We start from the raw sequence: 18,208 nt of genomic DNA on the forward strand, positions 1-18,208 counted from the left end.
ATGACCCAGCAGATATTTTCTGACCGCATGTTAATTAATTTAAGTTAACCCCTTAACTCCCAAGATCTGATTGTTAATTCTCCTCTCTTTCTACCACACAATTGCTTGAAAATTAGTTGCGAGAATTTGGTAAAAGATCAAGATAACAACTTCTACCTGATAATTTTGAGTATTCTCATAAACCGTTTGCAGGAAATAGTGTGGAAATTATAAGGAGAGGTTACATGTTAGTCAATTCTGGGAGTTAAAGGATTAACTTTCCCAACAAATATCTAGACACTCCTCACTAGATAATGGAGTATCAGCCTGAAATCAGACGGTTTTTTTCCTTAATTTTCTGTTCAAAATCAAAATTATGCTTGAGCACAAGTGTTCCTAGTTTTCATAAACCGAATACTGAAAAAATTGAATCGCAACTCTTGGGTTTTTTAAACGCTTTGCATGAAATAATTTACTCGTTTAGAATTCGTTCTTATTTTTTGACGTGACAAATTGTTATTTCCCCGGGCATAACAGCTCAGAAGCTTTGATTCTTGGATACCATGTTTGTCATTGACCAACGATACCACTTTCCTGACTTTTTCAAATATTTACCTGGTGCCTGTTCTTTATGGCATTTATCTACCCATGATATTTTGGTCATGATGACTTATAAAGCATGCCGTAAATTTGACAATGATGAATGAATGGAACGTGCATCATGTTTACTGATGGAGAGGATACCTTTGAGTGGCTTCAAAAAAAAAATCTTTTTTTTAGGGTTAAAATTTCACTGATCAAGAGCATAAAACTCGTGTGGGATAAGTTTTACAGCAAAAGTACGATTAACAGCTACTTTTCCAACATGAAAGGGCTGTATTGAAAGTCTAAAATGGTGTGTAAAAAAGTAGAGGAAGGAAAAGAAATAGATATCTCGTTTGCCATGTTCTGAGAAAACCTGAGAGCAGATGGGCATTTTTCTTCCTTGATATTCACTTTTTGGCGAAGTTGCATGGATGTAAACCACATTTTGATAACTGTAAATGGAACAAATACATTTATTTCCGTAGTTTCGAAAAAAGAGTGTTACGTTTGTAACTATTATCATTGCAATGAATGTGAAAGCAATCTTTACAGTAATAACCTTTTATTATTGCGTAGAACACGGCAAAGTTGTTGAGACTTTTGGCGACGCAAACTTGCGATCAGGGTCTCAAGTTTTCTTCAGATTAGAAATTAGCATGATCGAAAGGGCCTGCAAGCTATGTTTGGCATCTTAGTCCAGAATATCCACAGAGTAGGCCGAGAAATTAATACTTCCTTATATCGAGTGACTTCTGCATAACTCTGAGGACTAAAATTAAAAACACGCATAATGGTAGATAATTATCAGTTTGACAGTGACATATGGATGTAACTTGTTTTTTTCCCAAATTAAATGGACCGATACTTTTCATTATTAAAAAAATGTAAATTTTCCATTAAAATTGCATTAAGGTTGTGTTGCTACATAACATTCACTTGTCTTCCACGCCTTCTCGATCTTCTCAAAAGAACACCTCCAGGCAAATTGTTTGGTTTTGTTCAGTTTGCTGCTTTTGTAGTTTTTTTTTTTTCAATTTTCGTCTTTACTAAAATCAGGGTAAGAATATTTAGCGAGGCTTTTAAATCAGATAAAAGGATGAGGTGTTTTCAAAGGCTTGGCCTCGAAACGTCAAAACATCCTTGGCAGGTCTGGAAAATTTTTGATAAGGGCGTGGGTGGTGGGGTCCAAACTTTGATACAGAAAACACAAAATTTTTACCTTTTTTTTTCTTTCCGTTTTTTACACCAAAGTCTGAACATGCAAAGAAAAAATTCAAGATTAGTAAATTTTGAATATTTCTGGTTGGGTTTCTGATAGGAGCCTATTACTTAATGGGCTCCTGGTTTCTGATAAGTAGTAAAAAAAGAACCACCGGTCTAGTGGGACCTCTGATGGGAGAGGCGGGGGGGAGGGGGGTTGGGACTCCTGGAATTTCGTGATTAACAACCATGCTTTGAGTGACGACCTGGAAAAAGGTGACGGATCGATTATCCTTGTTTGTCATGGAAATCGCAGCGGAGTCTCTAACTCAATTTATCACGATCCCACCATTGTCTGCTCGCTAGAGAGGTTGGTACAGTTTCGGTTGAAACAATGTGTTGAAATTAAAATAAAGGATTTTTTCTGAAACTGTAATTTTTTACCAATGAGTCAAATACTTACTCGGCCGGAGTAATGTACTGTCACTCTTCCTCATCTTGTGCTGGTAATAAATCACAAGCATTGGTGAATAGGCTAGGATTTGCGTGCTCGCTATTTATGAGCCGCAACAACGACTTCCGCAAAAGATCAGAATATGGAATTCGCTGATCAGTTTTAATTGAGTACTCTTAAGAACCATAGCCACGGTACAGTACATCACTTCGCACTGATACGTTGTTAAGCCTTACAATACCATGAGTGACCATGACAGAATTTTTCCTTTCAACATCAGTACAATATCAAGCAGACAAGTAATGAGAACTAAGAAAAATATTAATTACGGGATTATTAGCTGATCCCATACCAAATTCTCGGAACTAACATAGTAAGAATTGTATGGAAGTCATTAAGGAGAATCATTAATGCCGAGATCCTAGGATTTAAAGTGTCAAGACGTTGGACTGTAAGGTTTATTACTGCTGGGCCAGGAGAACTTCTTGCGGAAACAGTTTCGAGCGACTTTAAGATCTTCGAACTGGTCCGCACGCGAGAGCATGCCAGAAGTAAATAAAAAGGGATAAAAAGGGGGGGTAGGGGTACGGTGCGCTAGTACATGCACACAGGCTGTGAAAAGTGTCAGGGAGGAAAGGGTGATTTACAGATCCAGGAGGCCGGAGGAGGGTACAGTGGAAGGCGCTAATTAACCCATCTGTGGAAACTTGAATTGGTGATTGCAATTACTTCTGGTTGCTTCCTTTGAGATTTTCACCTCTCTACTTTTAGGCACGAATGTGTACGAGCAAGCGCAGATCTAACTCGTGTCTCAATTTTCCTCATTCCAAGTTTTGAAAAAACTGCCTGTGTTTTAATTGCTTTATTTATAATATGTATGAAAACAGATATACATCCTGCTCGGCATGCGCACAGTTCTACAAATGTAGAGGTTTCATGAACTCTATAAACCCTGAGACCAGCATCTTATTTCCCCTTACTGTAGAAAGGCTGAATCATTCATTGAGATGATTGAGAATAAAGGAAATGATCATCAACCTGAGAAGATTTGTAATACTAATTCTCCTCACTAGTACAAAAAGAATTGTATGGAGAATATCGATACTGATATATAGAGAATATGGAGACTGATGTCAAGGTATAAAGGGTTGAAGAATTAGCAAGAACGTCGACAGTTGTTTCATTCTTCGTCAAAATTTTTACTCAGCTGGTTTCTCTTTTCGTGGCGTGACTCTCTGTACCAGCCAAAGAGCCACTCGTCCAAGTCACGAGAGAACCATTACACCACCCGTACAGCCATCATAACTGTTCTGTTCATATATGATCACACCAATTGTCTCATGGCGATCATTGGAAAAATGCTCAGGATGAACTAGCATATTTAGGGGCTAAAATTAATTTTGCTTTTAGAAATGCGCTCTTATATTTCATTTCCACACGCTAGACTATCAGCAAGAAACGGATGAAAATTCTGAACGCGTAAAACAAGAAACGCCTAACAGCCACCAGTTACTGAAAATTCTGAAAAAGTAAACTTTTCTTGGAATTAAATACAACAAAATATGATACAGTAATAGTAATACTTCAAAAATGTCGGTAACCTTTTAAAGTACTTAATTGATCTTACATTCGTGTTCATAAATCACGGATTCGCTATACATTTATCCTGATTCGTTGATCTAAGATTTTAACATGTTTTATAATCACAGAGCTTATAAGCGATCAAGCTACAAAATCAAATAATTTATAGGCCAAATGAGTCATAAATCGAATTATATTATCATCCGTTAGGTCGGTATTAATAATACCATTAGTCATAGAAAAAAAAACATTTTCGTAACACCTTGGTTCTGCTTGTCATTTTTCAGCTATTGACGCGTAGTGTAAGAAATGTAGTTTTTCATTGTCCGTAGTAACAGATAAAACTGATTAAAAAAAAAAGGAGAAAACAACAACGACAGCGATTTTTGAAAATTCATTCATTGTTGCAGTGAACTCTTTTGTGGAAAAAGATGTCTCGAGAGATTCATGTTACTCATTTGACGTATAAAAGATCAGAACTCACACACTACACATCTAATGTCATAACGGTTATGTTCCTCTTAATTATGTACACTCTGTCTCCAGCTCAAAACGTTTCCAAATAAGGTGAATTTTGTCTACTTCGGTACTCTTAAGTTAAAATAAAATGCCCCCTCAGCCAAGGGTGGACATAAGTTTATAATAGCATAAATAATATACCTTGGAAAATAAGCGCGAATAAGGCTTTTTCCCCTGAGATGAAGTTATTCACAAACTTGGGATGGCTGTTGGGTTGTCACGCAATCCGTCTAGGAAAGTGAGGATTGCGTGACAACCGAAATAACGGTAACTGCAAATAAGACTTATAATATTTTCATTGATCCTAAATGAATTCCATGTAAACTAAACGTTTGAACTCAATAATTCTCTCCTTACTGAAGGATATATAATTACGCTAAAAAGCAAATTGCTCTACTTTCATCAGTTAAAGTAACTGTTGGGTACATTTGCGTCTTTTGTAGTCAGTGATTCAACTTACTCACTGCAGAAAAAGGAAATCATCACATAACTTCACCCTTTTTTTTTGAGCCAGTACTCCAGGGTCTCCATGCCGACATTCTACCAGCGATTTGTTGGACGGCAGATGGCTAGTTTTTGACCAACCTGTCTTCGCTGTAATATGGGAAATAATGCGCGTTCCTGGGACTAACGGCTTTCTGCAATCGAATCACCGGCCCACTCTCGGAGACGGGAACAAATCTCGGAAAAGGGGGATCTATCTGATGGGTTTTCGTCCCAACACTCCCGCATCAGCCCGAACATTCGGGCAGGGCAGTGGTCTGGGCAAGAGAGTAATTCCAGATTCCGTATTCGCTCAATAGCCTCTTGATTAGTAAAACCGGTGAACGGCTGGCATCCGAAGGTATATACTTCCCACAATAAAACCCCGTAAGACCAAACGTCCGTCATATGATTAAACTTCAACGTGTTGAGCGCTTCCGGTGCCATCCACCGTACCGGAAGTAAAGCGCTACTGTGCACCCAAGAGTAATCCGAGGGGTACTTGTGGCTGCCGATTCCAAGGTTTGAGATTTTTATTATGTTGTCTGCGGTGACGTAACAGTTCCTGGCAGCAAGATCTCGGTGAACGAAATGATTCTCGACGAGGAAGTCCATACCAGACGCGATTTGCAACGAAAAGTCCAGTAACAGATCGTACTCAGAGATACCAGATGGTATCAACCCCGATAACTTGGATGCGTTGTCCACTAAGAATCGATACAGATCTATGTCACCAAAATACTCGAACATCATGAAGTGTGGATCTTCGTCTTTAGATAATCCAAACATACAGAGAATGTTTATGTCCTGAAGATTGGCCAGGATGTTCGTGTCCTTCTTAAAGTTCTCTATGGCAGCTTCTGGTACGTCGGCTTTGAGCCGCTTGATGGCAATTTCTACACCGGTGTCGTCCGTGTCATCTGTTATCAGCAATCCCCTGCACACCTTGACAAACATACCCTCACCCAGACCCTCAAGAAAATTCACCTTGCCATTGTGTAACTTTTGATCTTGCTAAAATAGAAAATCAAAAAATGGTTCCCATTATTTAGAACGAAAATTTCAAACATTGATACCACATTTAGCGAAAAAGTTGTTGTCATTCTACATATGAAAGGTATTTGTTTGGGTTTGCACAAGTTTCAACCCCTCAGCCCCCAAAAAGTATGAGCATAAAACCTCCCCTAAAAATTTCGAAACACTCTTAGTGAAACAGGTGAGGAAAAATTCTAAACAGATCTTAGAATGATTGGGATCTCTACAAATGACAAAGAGCACAAAGAATACGAAAAACGCGAAAACAACACGAAATATGATCAGAAACGCGGAGAACTTTCAAAACGTGGAAATTGTTGACTAACCTTATGGAAGACACATGACTTGATCTCACTGATGCTTTGCTTCAGATCAAAATTCTGCTGCTGCAATGTACTCTGGGTACTCTTAGAGATGGAGCCGGAGGAGGCATGGTCGCTATCTGCAAGTGCAGTCTTACGCTGCTGTATTTTTAGGTACACAATGATTGTAAGGAATGCCACAATCAAAACGGCCATAATGGCGGAAATGACGTAATTGGTGCGAGCGACCGAGCCAGCCCCTCTATGGCCATGTTTAGGGGTTGTCTCCACAGCAGCGTCTAAATAGAACAGGATCATAATCAGAGACGCGCAAAAATCGAGCAACTTCGTACCTATCTGAGTCCTAACTCAGCAACAGTCAAATGATAACAAGTTAGGGACAATGTTGGGTTAAGGGAGGGGAAGGTGTGCAGTTGCTCTGATACTGACATCAATCCTTCAGTTATAATCAACTTCACCTCACTTTCGTACCGCCTGCTGGCAACTCAAAACTTGTCCAGAGTGACACTGTAACGTGAGGGAAAAAGGGAGGTAATAACTTACTCAACGAAGAGCACTTTTTGATGTCACAATATTCCACATCGTTTTCCGGTCCAACATGACACCATGGTTGTGCTTCAAGTCCTCCAGGGTTGCGGCAGTAGTTATGACTTGAGGGGTCCAAAGGATGCCACACGCGGCAGGGGCGCCCGGACTTCGTGACGTTCCTTGTGCCTGAGTATGTTTCACCAGTACCATTGTAGCAAGAATCGTCTGAAATATTAACAGTCACTTCCTTTTACATCTTAACATCAGTATGCATATTCTCCATACTGTTCTCTATCCTTATCACCCTTAAGGATAAATATGATATAAAAAGCGAAAGCAGATGGACTGTGGAGAAAAGCTTTACCAACCATGTACCATCAAGAAACGTTATCAATTGTAAACTTTCTTATAAGATCGTGATCGCTTCTACAGAAAGAGTACGTGACAGAGAGAGATGTGTTGTGGTAAGATAGAGATTGAATCAGCGCTCAGAGAATCAAAACGCACAGATTGAGCGGTGCACTGGTTGTCAATGCAACGTATTACGAACCTTGAATAAAGGGAGGAGGACTGGTTGGTGAATTATGAGCCAAACCTGAGTGAAACAAAAAGGAAAAAACGCGTTAAAGTTATGAGGCAATAATTGAAGACAGAAGTAGAACGAAATGTGGGATTACTTTTGCATTTAGTGTTAATATTTCAAACCAAAAAGCGCCTCCAAAGTAAACAAATGTTGTCCTTAGCTAGTTTTCCTCTCAACATTTCTAATGGATGGAAATAACACAACTTGATGCCAAACCATTTGTAAGAACGTAGCGGAGCTCACGCTTTTCATCTGATGATGTTTATGCCCGGCTGTTTGCGATAATGCTTTTAGATTACCGTTTAGCGTTAAACGAGAGGAATCGAAAGATTTTTGCGGTTCCGAGCAGTCCCGAAACAATACATGGAGAATCGCGCTGCACTAACCTGGAATATTAAGCGAAGTGCAATAGGAATAATCTTTGTCATCACGCTTTGGAAGAGCGGAACAGTTTGGAAGCAGAACTCTGAGCTGAGAAATACTCATCGCGAACTGAAGTTCCGTTAAACAGATGTCCTTAAACAAAGCAAAGCAGTCTTCGCGGCACAACCGATGTTTGAAGTTCTGAGTTAACGTATCGCAAGTTGGGAAGCCGTGAAAACATAACGCAGGAATGCCATATTCACTGCACCTGTTAAAATAAGAATAATATGTTGGCTCTTTGATCCTTAAGAATGACAAGCATCTAATTTCTTTTTACGATATCACCCCTACATCACACTGTAAGGTCAGGAGAATAAAGGCAATGATCACCAACTGAAGAAGCTCCTGATTGTTAAAAAAATTCTCCTGTCAGCACCTCAGGAAATGTAAAGAGAACGGTGTGGAGAATATGCATACTGATATTGGGGTGTAAAAGGTTAAGACGTCTTTGGAGGCCTTAAAATAGTTTGAGAAAAAAATTCTAACAAAGGCTCTTATTCAGGACGACTTTTCTTGCAATAAATTTTTTCTGCATACCTATCAGACATCTGATTAGTTGCTTGTATAAGTCTCAGAGCTCTTGACAACTGATCTTCAACGCGTTGCTGGTAACCTGATGGATATTCAACCCAGATACTTTGATTACCAATAAACTGTGCACAGGCCTTGCCGCGGTATTTCTCACACATGCCCTGGAATGGAGGAAGCGACCTAAAACACAACAAGCAACACTGAGTCAATCTTTTTACGACTTTCCGTTGACTTTAAGTAACAATAGTCTGCCATGAACAATTGAGCCTGTGGTTTTCTTCTTAGATGTTGCTTAACAACATGATGTATAGTTAAGGAAGATCACACGACGATTGAAAAAAGGTTCCAAGTTCTAACTGGATAAAACAATGGATATTTCTTTTCTTTATTCTTTTTCCGCATAACTGTTTTGTCACTTCCTTCTCTTGTCCGAATTTCAGTATTTTTAAGTCACTACTTTTTCTCTGTTGTTGTTTTTGTTGGCTACAGTTGCTATTGCATCACTTACTTGGGTGTTGTTGTGTCTGGATCATTGCCTTCTGTTGTTAGAGATAAGAGAAAGAGAAGCAAAAATATATTAACTCTTTAAACTACGCTGTGATTTCCAGATAAACATGAAAAAAAAGAAAAAACGTCAAAGAGAGAGAGAAAGAGAGTGAAAGAGAGAGAATATGCGCATAAAAACTGCCTTTGCACTGTGGGCGATGTCCTTATTACAAGCGATTATTTGTACTATTTCATGTTTAGTAGAAGCGTTTTTTATTCTTAAACTTTTTGAAATACTTTTTAAAACATGGCCTAGCATTCGCTATTTCTATGAGAAAATACTCTCTTTGTTTGAAAATAGAGACATTTATGATATTTTTTTCCTCATTCACATTAATCTTTTGATTTTTCGCGAAATCTTAAGGAATAAACAAGGCTTGAAATAAAGGCCCACAAAAACAGTTATCTGTAGCACTTCTGATACCAGGTTATATAGTTATTACCTTCATACTGGGAGGTCGAATGCTTATTCTCTTTAACTGGGAAAGTAAGAGGAGAAAACAAATTTGACAACCACGCTAATGTATCTATCATAGCTACAAGAATTTTATGTTTCAGTATCTAAGATAACAAGCTTAATTTCTTTTAAAAGTAGCATTTCTAGTAAACTAAAAAATTCTTTAAGAGCAGCGCTTATTGTTCGTCGAGTTAGCAATTGTTCTGATTCGAATTCCTTCTGAGGGGTGGAAAGAACCAAGTGATTTCCTCATAAGTGTTTGCCTAACTCGCTACAATTTCTGTCGCATCAAGCTGACGAGTTCACGGTCAAGGGATTTGAACTAAATTTGATTTGACAGAGACAATCAATTCTCAGCGCACAACGTAAGAGATTTGTTTGATCGAATTACCGACCATTTTCTGGTAACGTACATGAGGTCAGTATCAGTCTCTCATAGGAACATAACTACGAGGAAAAAAAATATATTTACCTGGAAGAGGAGGAGTGTTGAGATGTCCGTTAATTTTCAACCACGCCCGCGCAGTGACTATTCCTCCGGGGCCTTTGGCCCGACATTCAAATATCCCAGCATCCTTCATTTTTGCTCGCCGAATCTTAAGCTTTGATCCCCAGCGGTAACTGGTCACCTTGTAAGATGGAAACATCCGATTGACAGGCTGTTCGTCTTTGAACCACGTGATGTTTACCTGTATTTTCTTACTGTTCAAACGGCATTTAAAAATGACAGGCTTGTTTTGGAACATAGTGATGTTGTGATCCAGGCGCACTTTGAACTTAGGAACTGCAACAGAGTAAGCAATGTCGTTGTTAAATCTGGCTGAGATGAAAAAACCTTTTTAAGTAAATCCTTTTGTCTACTACAAACACAAAAGCAGATCGAATTAACCAGGAATTTACGAAACTCTGACGTGTAACTGTTCCAATGCAAGAACAAAGGCTAAAAGGGAAGGGACTGGGAACCATCTTTTGAGGTAAACCCTTTAACCCTTAAGAGTGACTCGCATCTTAATTATCCCTACCATACCACCCCTGAGTCACACATCAGGATCACGAGAATAAAGGAAATGATCACCAATTAAAGAAGCTCTTTATCGTTAAACAAATTCTCCTTCTTAGCAACTTAGGAAATGTATAGAGAACAGTATGGAGAATATGCATACTGATGTTCGGGTGTAAAGGGTTAAGAAAGAGTATCAATTCAGAATAGCAAAACAAATTAACAAGCCTTCAAATGACAATACGACAGAAGTGTTGCCCCCCCGCCCGCCCCCCCCCAAAAAAAACCATGAAGCTGCTGAGTCTGTACAGGGTCGCTCTCACATTAAATTCTGAGCTGGCAACCCTTGGAAACTAACAAGAAGGAATTCTAAAAACTACAGTTTATCTTCACCATGCTCTACAGATTGGTTCCAACTTCCCAGAATACTGATTAAAACAGAGCGTGTAACCATTCACCAAGTGACTACTGTTTATCGTGCTGTGTAAAGTCTTGGTAACGTAAACGTCTACGAAATATTCTCAAACAGTAGAACGGTAATTTCAGGTGGAACACTTAACCCTTAAACTCCCATGAGTGACCAAGACGAATTTCTCCTTACAATGTAAATACAATATCAAGCAGACAAGTGATGAGAATGAAGTAAAATTTCAATAAGGGGATTATAAGTTGATCCAATACCAAATTCTCTAAACTATCATCACAAGAACTGTATGGCAGACAGTAAGGAGAATTACTACTGAGATCTTGGGAATTGAAGTCTTAAATGAGTAGCGCTCTAGGTTTCCAAACTTGTGAAGAGAGCTTTAAATTGTAGCAGCTACCTTGGAGGGTTTAAAATAGTAATTAAATACGTGGTGAGGTCGCAGATGAACCCATAGAGTTTAACGATCCGCACGACAGATCCGGTGTAGAGGTGTAGTTTGGCTCTGTTACTTACCCTGAGGTACTACTCTTATACAACTCTTGTACTCAGGCTGTCCCTTAGCTGGCATACTGTCACAATCCGGCAAGAGCCTGGAAACTAGAGGAAATCTTAAGGCGTTCTTGAAATCTCTCTTGCAAATGTCATTCTTCAAAACGAGGCAATCATCTTGACAAAACTTTCTGGGTTTAGCTGCAGACTGGGTCAGATCACATGGCGGAAAGCCATAATTACACAGAGCCGGAAGAACATAATCTCGACATCTTTCAGACACATATTGAAACAGCAATCCATAGTTGTTTTCTATAATTTCCTGTTGATGAGATTGGGGACGCTTCTTTGAAACGTAAATCTTCTGACCTTTGAGATACGGCTCACAAAAGTCGCCACCTGAGTAAAGCTCACACACGGCAGGCCTGAGGACGAGAAACAGCAAATTTACAAACCAACAATATTACCACATGTGACCAAAAAGAAAATGTCAACTACGAATTATTGTTTGATGAAACAAGAAGATATACTATGTTTCAATATATTTGACACGGCAGTTCTCGGTTCTTTATTTTAAACAAACTTCGAAACCAAACATTGTAAATTCTACAGAGCCACGCACTTAGATTGACAAAAAGTTCATTTTATTCAATTCTTTCACTTATCTTAGTAACGTGATGAAGTCTTACTACAGTTAGTGGTGTTGTTTTTATTGTTATTGTAGTTGCTGTTGTTGTTGTTTACTCTACTTTTTTCTGTGGTTTCAACATTAGGAATATTAACAAAATATCAAGAATAAAACATATTTTTTCGGTTCTGGAAACGGCGGAGGGAGCAGAAATATCTGTAGTATGAGATGGGATGGAAAATCGAAAGACTGCGCTCCGTCAAATAAGATAATTCAATTAACAAGATAAAGCTTTGCGGCGCGACAAATAAACCTTCGACTGTACAGATTTGTCTTACACCAAATTCAAAACTGCGAACTATTTTGTTGGTAGATAAAACATAGCATATTACAAAGCTGTTCCGCCTTTATTCACAGTCTCAGAACTCTCTAAACACAAAGAAAAGTGTTCACTTCAATTCTAACACTGTGGTCTACCTAACACTCGTAAAACACTAGAAATGAAAGTTGAGAAGTGTTCTTATCTCTCCGACAGGAATCGCTGTATACTAAACGGTTAAGTGTGGTCAGAGAGAGATAACGACCCTCCGTGTGGTGTACAACGGAAAGAAACGTGATATTCAGTCATCTTAAACACAATGCCATGATTCATGAGATTCCAACAAAGTGGCCCGGCTATTTGACATACGAAAGTACTAACGGATGCTTATCCCGACAATATGACAGATTAGCTTTAACTTAAAACAGACTTGAGTAAGAAAATCCGCTTTTTCACAAGACAAGGCTTTCGCATTATAAAAGGTAATTACACACGTTAGATTTTATTTCGATAACTGAGATAGAACGTTGTTTTTCAATTGTTCCAGAGCAGGTCATCAAACGTTAATCGTTTTAAAGTCATCGTTAGTCAACGCAATTTAAAATGAAAAGAAAAATAAACAAACTGGTTATTTTTACGACAAGGGAGAGTGTGTTTAAAAATAATTTAAAAGTTTAGGAAAATAATGCCTTTGCAGGCTACTAAGAAGAACTCTGCCAAACTTAATGTGATGAATACAGAGATTTCTGTGGTTGTTGGCTCGGATGAAGTTATCTTTACAAACTTAAGAAAGAAGCAAACAAAAACAAAACGAAAAACAAAGCGCAAATCCTCATATTGAGCTGTCCAATTGAAGCTTTCAATATTCCGTTGCTGAGGCAAAATCCACATTATTCAAGAAATTCAATTCTTGTTTGCGGTGAATTCGGAAGTTGGTAAGGAAGTTTGGCGATGAATTTGAATAACCGCAAAAACAAGGCAGGTTTTAAAAAAGAAGTTTAAAAAGAATAGGCAAACAGTTTGTTTTTCTAAATTCTTAAGCTCCCGATTTTAAGTCCGTCAGACATTTGTTGAGTCTGCATTTCTGTTTATTGTTTCCTTCGAAAATGTCGACATTGATCAAATCATTTTGCGACAAAAGCGCGAGTTCGCCTAGCAAAGTTTACTAACAGAATTGAAAGGACTTTTTAAACAATTCATTCAAACATAAACGCGCCGCTTATTTCAATAAGGAAATACGTTGAAGAATTGTAACGAGTTATCTAACCTCTTCAAAAGGATTTGATAATGATTTGATAAGTTCCGATTCGTGGTTGCGCACTCTTGCAATTAAGCCCCAGAAAACACGCCGGTGAATTGCGCCATAACCCTTTACACCTTAGCATCAGTATCCATATTCTCCATACCCTTTCCAATATTTTTCTTTTAGTACTGAAGGAAAATATGTTTTACAATCAAAGCTTTCTAAGTTTACGATCATTTCCTTTATTCTCATAATCTCCCTGAATGATTCAGCAGTATCACTGTAAGGTGAAATAGGATGCTGGTCATTTTTAGGGTTAAATGGGACAACCTTAGTTCACACGAGGCTTGCCTTTGGCATGTTATTGGGATCAGCAATGTCAAAAGCCTTCCTTAATTAAATTCCAGCAAAAGTAACCTTATCACGAAAGTGCACTGCTGCAGAAATAATACGGACTTAATTAGAACCTTAATAGCATAACCCGAAACTAGGTTTCTCATAGCTGACATTTGAAGGTCATTAATTAAAATCCATGACCTGAAAAGCTTTGAGATACGCTTGTATTTTAATCAAGTTAACTACTTACACAAATCAAAAACAGACAAATTGTCAGGATTTTTCCTTTTGGCAAAGAATAGCTCGAATTTTTGTTGAAGAAATTCTGTTCATAGTGATAAGTGCCAGAAAACCTCTACATAATGAGCAAATAACAGTCAAAGATTGGAACGAAACTATGATTTTATTTCTCTGTCGTTTTTTCTTTCAAATATTTGTTAAAAGAATCGAAGATTGAATCGTTAATGTACACATTCCACTCTCTGTGAGTCAAATCACAAACCTAGCGGTTTTACAGATTTTTTAAGACGAAACTGTAGCCTAAAATCCTGACTTAAAATGACTTTAAGTAAGAAGTCACTTCACCAGCTTCCAGCCAAGACTACCTGCATGTTCTCAGTTGACGGAATATAACTTTCTACATCAATTCTCTCACGGAAAGGGAACATATTAGTTTTACAACTACAGCACGAATTTTAGGGTAAAAGGATTTCCCATATAAAATTGCTACAATCTGATCTATGATTATATTCGAAAACAAACAAAAATTCGTTTCTGATAACAACGTGACCCTACTACCTTTGTGCTTGTAAAGTTTTTTTAAGAAATTTTTATTTCGTTCTTGGAAACTACACGCTTGAAAACTACTAGGGTTAGTGATTCCTATCGCTGAGAAAAATAATTTTAACTCCTCAGAAAAAACTCAAAGATCTTCGCCGCCGTCTAAAACTTATCTTCATCTCAATTTGCGACAACTAAATTGATCTTGCGACAGTTTGTCTAGCTGTAAATGAAGTCCAGTCCCCACTGTAGAATAACAGTGAGTTGTTATCAGCTGAAATCTAAGAAAACATGAGCTCTCCCGTAGGAACCCCTTTCCTTTCCAAATTTAGTTTGTTGTAACAGTTACAACCAAACAACAGCATTTCAACGATAATCAAATTACTAACCTTTCTACCGAAATTCTCCTGTTAAAAGAAACAGAATGTACGTGACCTTATTCGGAGGCGGTATTCTTATCATGTTCTAGTGGGATCCGACAGGATACCGTACACGAGGCCTCTGGGTGGATACTTGGTCGGTACAGACTTTGTGGTCGACTTAATTATAATAATTTATCAAATCCTACACGTCCGAGAACCTCCAATGAAAGATAAGATCCATTTTGACTCCTTGACCCGTCTTCTTGAAGAAAAAAATCAACCGCGAATAAAAATGGTCCCACCATTTTCATCAGAACTGATTGATGTTTAGAAAATATACATTAAGGAGATTTCGATTCTCTTCATTTCAATGACTAAAATGTTTTATTTGAACCAGGGTTCATGATCCTAATGAAAGAACAACAGAACTTACCGCTCAAGTACATTTAAATTAAGCTTTCTGATCATTACTAAGTGATAATAACAGCATGGCGGACGGTATTACAAGAGAAAAAGCTCTAGCAGCTTTTTCCGCTTTTACGAAAACAAGTAGTTAAAATAGAAATAACACTAAGCATTCAGACACAAGGCGCGATCCTTTAACATCAGAGGAAAAACTTTTGTTTGGAAATTCTTTTTTGCAGATTTTTTATATCCCGCACGGTTTCCTAGAGCTACCCATGTTTGAAATTCCAAAATTGATTTTCACCTGAGTGAAATAACGCTCTTCAACGCAAACAGTGTAACAGGAGTTCAATAACACTTGCACAACTGATTAAGTTTTATTGAATATTGTTCGTTCTGTCGGGAAAAAGATATTTAATTCGACTTGGGTTGCACGATTCCAACCGACCGAAAACAATAAAACGAACATGTACCATTCCGTTTTCTTTAATCTCTAAGCTTCGACGCTAATTGCTTAAAACACGAATACACGCCGCTAAAAGAGATCTTAAGATCTGAACACAAGATAGCGATCACTAAGTCAATTAACCTTCAGAGAAAAGTTTTAAAGTTCACCAGCAGAATATTCGATGAAGCAGACCTTGCTGAGGGACACCGCGCTACAAAAACTACTTGGCAAGAAAAGTGTCAACTCCCAAACAAAAATTACCACAAATAAACGAAAAACTAAATAAACATTTGAAAAACGAGGAAGTTTGTAACCCTCTCTCACTAACTAAACACTTTTTTAATGTTTTTAAACGTCAATAAGAATATTTAATCCGTCAAAGAATTCATTTTAAGGCATACCATAAACACTATGAGCAAAAAAAATTGAGGTGGTTTTATAAAGTATTCAAGTTTACCTTTTCGTCGTATCTTTCAAGGGCGAAAAAAATGACACAAAGTTTATCTCTACTCTGCTTTGTACAGTTCATCTATAATGCAACATATCACATAACCGGGAAATCCGAACAAATTTTGTTATTTATTGAACAGAAAATGAGTTACAAGAACACGCACACGTATTCGCCTTTCAGAATTTCGATAACCGTGTTCTGGACCTAAACTTTGACCACTAGATCATTATTTTCTTTTCTTTTTTTTTCTTCAATTGATTGATTAGTGAACCAACATTTTGTTCAATTTTCGAATTTCACTTTAAGGAATTCCCAAGATCTGACACAACCAAGCGTATTTATAAAATGCTGCATGAAAGAAAGTGAGCCGCCAGTTAAATCTATTTCAAAGTTCCACTCGACGAGGATACAAACAAACTATTGTTATGTTAACACTCCTAAACCATCATTTAAGTTATATTTACGTCGTCTGTCACAGTAGTTTTTCACCTTATGGTAAATTCCTTTCTTCTCCAAAACCGTGATTTTACTTCAAAAAGACCTCAATGGATTTACTGAAATCAGCGACAGAGTTTTGTGAGTTAACTGATTCACATTTCAAGGAAAAACCTCAATGTTTTCGCTTTCGATTGTAAGTGTTGTTTTACAACCAAATTGTCATGCTGAACATAATTTGTAAACCGGGTGAATTGCCCCTTAAAGACAAAAGTGCATACAGTACAGAAAAGTCCATCTTCAATTAAGTTGAAGCTTGAAATGAACCTAACTAGGCAGAGAGAAATTTCATGGTCGGTTTATTCCAAGAACGCGGACACCAAACCAATATCACTCGTGATGGGAAAGCGACCTTTTTGATAACTCTTGGATAATCTTCCTCAAGCTAGGTAGGGCCTCAGCGAAAAAACAAAACTTTTACCTATGTTAACTTTCTTTTCCGACGAATGACTTAACGAATTTCTGTTGTAAGTTCCAAAAGAAAGCATACATCGATCGCATTTTTGCTCTCTCAGTAAACCTAACTCGTTGAGGACTTTCATTTGCTTTTGTCGCCCGCCGTATGTGACAAAAATTTCAAAGGGCAACTAACTAAACAGAACAATTAACTATTGTGTTGGATATTAAATCTACACTTGATTTAATTGCAAGGTTTGTAATGAGCCTAAAAGAGATCAAAGATGCGATATTTCGCTTTCACAAAAGAGACTGATGGTGGTCCTCTAAATTTAGCCGTATCGAAACAGATAAACAGCAAACAATATGGCTTGACATCTCTCGTCAACTACAAGCCCTTTTCCAAAAGCCGAGACAGCACCCAGGGAAATCATTGACCTCATTTGCATGGTGTTTGAATGAAAATGAACGTGGTTGGGTTTGAAAGAAACCCTGTTATCGAAACAATGAGCACGAACAATGCCTTCTACCGCGGCGATTTCTCGAACAAAGAACTTCTGTGTCAAACCATCTGACAAACGTGAATCATGAAAGATAGCCAACCCCTTGAGCCGTGCTCAGCACAATTCGTTAAAGCGCTTGAAGGCGAAATCACGAAACGCAGATGCGATGAAGATTATGTTGAAGTTGAAACAAAAAATTAACTTTAACCATCCCTATTTTAAACGCACTCGCAGTTTGGTTTGATCGCCAGAAAATAATGATCGCCTCCTTACGAGATACCGTCAATTCGTAGGCCATACTGTCTGGTTTAAAATTACCAACACTAAATTCCCTCCGCTGTACGGAAGCCAAAAATTGTTGTTGATAAATGAAGTTCTGCGAAATTTCGTATTCGTCAGCGATCAGACTTGCTCATTGAATACACTCACCTGGAATTTCTTTCCCGCTTTCTGGATCGTGAATCTCTTCTTCCATACTGCCTCGCTAGAGCTGTCAGTGAATTGAAAATAATCAGCATAAACACGGACGTATTCAGTTTCTAATGGCAGACACATGAAGAACACATGCAAGCACAAAGGGAAAACTTATTTGCCGCACAAAATACAACTTTAACTAACGATCAAAGGTTCTGGAAGCAGACAGCTTTGACATAATTGCAAGTAACTTGGCCACAGAGTTGCTATCCAGCAAATTGATAT

The 18,208-nt window shown here is 38.0% G+C and overlaps 1 protein-coding gene across 2 annotated transcripts in view; it reads right to left on the bottom strand.

Moving 5' to 3' along the window:
• Positions 1–3,809: 3,809 nt before the first annotated feature.
• Positions 3,810–18,208, bottom strand: part of LOC131783396 (tyrosine-protein kinase transmembrane receptor Ror) — a 28,488-nt gene continuing 14,089 nt past the window's right edge. For both annotated transcript variants that reach the window (XM_059100135.2, XM_059100134.2), the window contains exons 3-13: positions 17,939–17,999; positions 11,168–11,568; positions 9,700–10,011; positions 9,214–9,249; positions 8,733–8,763; positions 8,231–8,404; positions 7,657–7,901; positions 7,238–7,282; positions 6,703–6,912; positions 6,163–6,437; positions 3,810–5,815 (exon numbers count right to left, since the gene is read on the bottom strand). In XM_059100135.2, coding sequence (XP_058956118.2) covers positions 4,946–5,815; positions 6,163–6,437; positions 6,703–6,912; positions 7,238–7,282; positions 7,657–7,901; positions 8,231–8,404; positions 8,733–8,763; positions 9,214–9,249; positions 9,700–10,011; positions 11,168–11,568; positions 17,939–17,999 — 2,660 coding nt within the window. In that variant the 3' untranslated portion in view covers positions 3,810–4,945. The remainder of the gene's footprint in view (positions 5,816–6,162; positions 6,438–6,702; positions 6,913–7,237; positions 7,283–7,656; positions 7,902–8,230; positions 8,405–8,732; positions 8,764–9,213; positions 9,250–9,699; positions 10,012–11,167; positions 11,569–17,938; positions 18,000–18,208) is intronic.

The sequence above is a fragment of the Pocillopora verrucosa genome, chromosome 12 (assembly GCF_036669915.1).
Source record: "Pocillopora verrucosa isolate sample1 chromosome 12, ASM3666991v2, whole genome shotgun sequence".
Taxonomy (NCBI): domain Eukaryota; kingdom Metazoa; phylum Cnidaria; class Anthozoa; order Scleractinia; family Pocilloporidae; genus Pocillopora; species Pocillopora verrucosa.